This window comes from Notechis scutatus, chromosome 2, assembly GCF_049901735.1.
Source record: "Notechis scutatus isolate UNSWTSFEM ecotype Mainland chromosome 2, rNotScu1.2, whole genome shotgun sequence".
Taxonomy (NCBI): domain Eukaryota; kingdom Metazoa; phylum Chordata; class Lepidosauria; order Squamata; family Elapidae; genus Notechis; species Notechis scutatus.
This window is the reverse complement of record NC_142010.1, coordinates 169,133,530-169,138,787: the sequence shown is the minus strand read 5'-3', so window position 1 is coordinate 169,138,787 and position 5,258 is coordinate 169,133,530. Positions and strand designations below refer to the sequence as shown.

At 43.8% G+C, this 5,258-nt stretch overlaps 1 protein-coding gene across 1 annotated transcript; it reads right to left on the bottom strand.

Annotated features, from left to right (window-relative positions):
- Positions 1–1,578: 1,578 nt before the first annotated feature.
- LOC148132405 (uncharacterized) lies at positions 1,579–3,252 on the bottom strand. The gene has a single exon (XM_087954212.1). It carries the CDS (start codon positions 3,250–3,252, stop codon positions 1,579–1,581), a length of 1,674 nt encoding a protein of 557 aa, XP_087810338.1.
- Positions 3,253–5,258: the final 2,006 nt, after the last annotated feature.

Here is a 5,258-nt window from a genome sequence, read left to right as displayed (position 1 = left end):
TATTCCATTTGCACAACAGCATGTGAAATTGATTGTCAATCAGTGTTGCTACCTAAGTGGACAGTTTGATTCCACAGAAGTGTGATTGACTTGGAGTTATATTGTATTGTTTAAGTGTTTTTGAGCAGTGTATTTATAAAGAATTGTAAGTAGAGGTAGATAGGCCATTAGATTTAGTCTCCTGGCTTGCCATAGGAATTGAAACAATACATTTTAAATTGTCCTGAGCTAATAATGAGTATAATTTTAAAGTTTAAATGATCCGGTAGACTTGAGAATCAGGAGGAAGTGCTATTATTAAAATATTTTTTAATTTGTAATTATATTTTATTTCATGTTTTACTTTGGATTGGCCAATAAATAAGATAATTGAAATTACAGGACCCTTGATGTCCATCCAGTCCTATGGTTTGAAACAATGGTTGAATGTGTGATACCATCAAAATAATAACAATATAAGCCACCTGGAACCCCTTACATGTGAGTTGGGGAGCCCTATAAGTGTAATAAATACATTGACCTTTCTGCCCAACATTGCAGTAAACACCCTGTCAGTAGCAGCTGCTGATCAAACAAATTCTCAGTTTTCCATGAAACAGCTTATGTTATTTTAAAGCCACTCGAGCTAATATTACTTTGCTTGGGCAGAATACTTCAGAATGCAAGGCAGAATTCTCTTGATTTAAAATAAAGATAAATATCTATGCTTTTCTTGCACTCAGACAGCAAGCATGTCTTTCAAACGAATCAACCTTCTTTCCCCAATATGCTTTTTTAAAAAAAACATGCAATGAACGTTGTTTTAAGATTGAAATACAGGTATCGTCAACTTAAACAGTTCATGTTGTGACTGTTCAAAGTTACAACAGCACTAAAAAAAAGTGGCTTAAGACTGTTTTTCAGAGTTACAACCTTTGGAGCATCTCCATGATGTAATCAAAATTCAGATGCTTGGCATCTGGTTCATAGCTGCAACTCAGCAGCTATGTTGAGCTCTGAGTCTGTCTATTGAGATGAAACTGCTTCTCTTGCTTGCCTGCTGACCTATTGAAGATGAAACCAACTTGCTTGCTTGCTGAAGACTGGAGCTCTGCTCTGAACTTGCAACATGTTTCAGTTTGAGTGTGCTCCAAGTTGGAGAAATCTACAACTGGTTTGTAAAATCTACTTACGTTTATAAAGATGTTAAATGAAGCAGCCATCTGTGTTTTATTTTTCTGGCACTGAATTATCGCTGCAAAACTCTCTCAATATATCCATAAAACCATCGAAAGAGAACCCAACTGAATGGCACCTCTTATATTCAGGCATAATCATTTTCAATTCCCCCTGTAGTGTTCATGCTCATTGTTTAAGTTGCACTGTGATCTCCATTTATCTTCACCATCAGAAAAGGGAAGGGACAAGAAACATTTGATGCAGGTGAAATTTTTATTAGTTTACAATCAAGCTACTTTGTGACTTTCCATTTAGTTAACAAAGACAAATATTTGAAATTCTCATAGTACCAAAGCAAAGACTGGAGGTTTTTCACCATTCCAAGTGAGCATTCAGTCCTGGATAAATTACCTAGAAGAATTAAAGGAGCCTGCGGTTATACCTAAGCATGCATAAGAGACGTGCACCTTCCCGCGTAAAGCCATCCTCAGCCTCTGGTAGGTTGAAGAAACCTCCTGGGAGGAAAGGAGACTTGGGAGAACAGGCAGGCAGCCAGAGATATCGCCGGGCCAGAGGGGTCAGCACAGGAAGCTGCTCAGCTTGTGCCTCCCACCACTGAGGCAGGGAGACATCAGCAGGAGCTGCGTCAGCTAAATGTTGATACCGAAACCATTCCATTTCTGGCACCTCCGAAAGGCCGGGGACCCCCTGGTCGGGCTCTACCTGGCTCCATCCTACAGCCCCCAGTTGCTTGGGATCAAGTGCCCGCACTGCTTTCAAGGTGGGCATCGCAGGGTGAGAGTCAAACAAATGCTCCAGGCGACTCAGGCTCTGAGCTAAGATTTGATGAAACTGTTTTGCCAGCTGGGGTGGGCACACAGCCAGATGCTGCTCTGTGTTGGGCCCCAACCTTGCATCTAAGTGATAGGAGAAAGAAACTCGCAAGGAATCTAGTTCCCCGTAGATTCGGTGGGCCAGTGGCTCACCTGTCTGGCGGAGAAACTGTGCCACGGCCAACAGACCTTGGGCATGCTCGCCTACAAAAGTGGCTTCCGCCACCAGTTCCTTGTCATTCTCCACCAGGATACTCTGCAATTTCCCCATAATGGGCCCCTCGCCTTCATCGGTTGCTACAAATTCCCTCAGAAGGGGGAGATGTTCTGCAATGCCTGTTGCTTTCTCCAACCAAACCTCAGGGCCAGCCTGCCTGTTGCACACAGGGAGGGACAGCTTCAGTTCATGCTCTTTCAGGAATAGGGCGTAACGGTGACGGAGAGCTGGGCGCCGTCCAAATGTCTCTTCCAGAAGATGCTGCAGTGAAGCCAGCCTTTCTAACTTATCTTGCCATAGCTCCATCACCAACTCCAACTGCTGGTACAAGCAAGGAACGTGAAGGGCAGCTGGCAACACCACACCTAAAATCCCATTGGCAGCAAAGGCCTGGATCATAGGCGCACCCCCTGAAGTGACCACGGCCAGTACGCGGTGGAACAAAACGTGCCCTTCACTCAACATGCGGGCCACAGCACGGGCCACTAAGGGATGGCTCAACTGTTCCAGGACCTCAATCCCGAGAAGCAGTGGAGCCTGCCCAAGTCTGTTAAGAGGCAGAAGGGAGAGGCCAAGGGCTGCCCGCCCATCGTCTGTGGTAGCCTCATGAAGGAAGACAAAGGCATCCCGCTGCCAAAGGCTGTGGCAAAGAGCCGATTCATGCTGTCGTCTCAGGGCAGGAAGGAAGCTACGATAGAGCTGTGCAAGGGAGGGGAGTGGTCGTCTAGCCCCTGCCTGCCGCACAAGAGCCTCAAAGAACTCTGCCTCCGAAAGGGGGACCCCTGTCTGGGCCAAGGCCTGGATCAGAGTCACCACAATTGAATCTGGCGCAGCAAAGGATTCCGAGCGACGGCATCGGGACACATTCAATGGCGTTGCACGTGTTTGTCTCTCAGGGCGGGGAGAGGAAGCAGAAAGTTGCTTGTGAAGCTGGGAGCCCTTTGAAGAGCAGCTGTGGGAAAGCAGGGCATGGGCATCATCCTGCAAGGTCAAGGAAGAACAGCGTTGAGGGAGCTTTGTGGATCTCCTGGATTGATTTGCCATGGATCCACTCTGAAAAGTAACAGACATAGCAAACCATATATTAAACACAGCCTCTGTTGGAACTCATTTTCTGCTGCTGATATCTTGATACCAAATTACCAAGCCTTTTACACTTTGTCTAACAATACGGCCATGTCCAAGCTGATTGCTTTATCAGTGTGATCATTCTAGCTGCTGCAATTTGAGAATTTAATATCATTTTAACACAGAATTTAAAGTCAAAGACTTCTTTTTCTTATCATTGCAGTTCCACTCATGGAAAAGCCTCATTATATGGGGTATATCCAAGATGGAACCAAAAAGTCTCTATAGCAAACGTTTTGTGATGACCCAGAGTGTAACACAAACATAACAAAATCCAAAACATAAATAAATGTCCTTTAATGCCTCCAACCTGGTCCCACTGTTCAAAAATTCTCAGTTGGAGATAAAACTTACTCAAAAATAGTCTTTTAAAGAAAGCAAAACAGTCCAAACTTAATGAGCAGATAGAGGTGAAATAAAAAACCCAAAACAAACTACAATGAAGGAAATTCCACAATGGACCAGGATAAGTAATCACCAACTTCAAGCAGATAACAAGGCACAGTCTGTTGGAAGGACTCCAACCAAGATAACTTCAGCCCAAAATAAAACACACTTTGCTTCTGGCAACACTGTGTTGTAACGTCTCTCTTCTATACAGTACTATTCTCCCCAGCTGCAACTAATGAGGGATATCATGGTCGCTTCCCCTCTGGTAAGCCAAGTTGTTTCCTTCTCTGTTCCTCCCTGCATGTCTTAGGATGAAGAGGGGATGGGCCTGGTTCTTCCTCTGACTGCCCAGCCGGCCTCTGCCCTCCTGCACCACCTCCGGAGCCACACTTCCACTCCCTGTCGGCTGATCCTCCTCTCCCTCAGAGTCTGACTCTACCAAGGGCATGACACATTTCTTTCCCATGAAGGGGTATCATTTTGGGTTAAGAAGGTGCCTGTGCTGTGTTTTTAACAAAGTTTTTCTATGGTTACTCTGATAAGAAAGCAGTTTCCAACTTGCCTCCAGCTGCTCATGCAGCCATTACAGTCCCAGAATTTCTACTTGTAAGAAAGAAAATTTTATCTGCTCTTTGGTTATGCTGGGCCTACAAAGTATGTCAGTTCTGCAAATGCTAAAGAGTCACGAAATTCAATACAACACAAACATTTGGCAAGTGATAGCTCCATCACCATACAACCCAAAGTCTAGCATATTATTATCATTTTCTCAGCTGTTAAAAAGCTACAAATTGCTTTGGAAAGGTCACAACCAACAAGGGGTTATTACCCCACAGAGCCATCCCTTCCCAATAGCATGGCATCCTCCCCAAATCCTCATACTCACTTTTTTTTGCAATTTTAGATTGAAGACAACACTTCAGAGCAAAAAAGCCTTCTTTAAACCCAATCGCCACTTGATTAGTGGAGGAAAAAACAAACTAGAAAACACAACTGCATTCAAGCAAACTTCAATATTCCCCCTTGTTGCCGCCTTCTTTTTAACCTCAGTAATTTGTCTCCATGTATGCTGACTCCTCCCAAAATGGGATAGGTAAGTACTGAAATTTTTAACCCTGTGATAACCGTGGCCTGATAGAAATGTGTATAACAACTATTCAGTGATAGAGACTAGGGATCAGCAGGATTATAATCATAGCAGGAGGGAAACCTAGAAAGAGCAATCAATGAATAAGCATATAATATCCATGCCTGCAAAGTCCCTGCCAGCATTTTGTTTAGGGATTGAAATAAAATAAGTGCTTCAAGTTCTGTAGGATACCAAGAAGTTTAACTTGGAGGAAGGTCTCCTCTATAGTCACCACTGAAGCTTGTACCTTGAGTGATCTGATACTGATGCCTGCTGGAATTCCCTTTGGCCCAATCATTTCTGGGTTTGCTTTCCAAAACAGTTTTGTTATTTTACTGTGGTAGTAGCATAAATGTCAATATTGGCAATTCCTGCTTTGCAAAGTATCTTTATCTAGTCTACA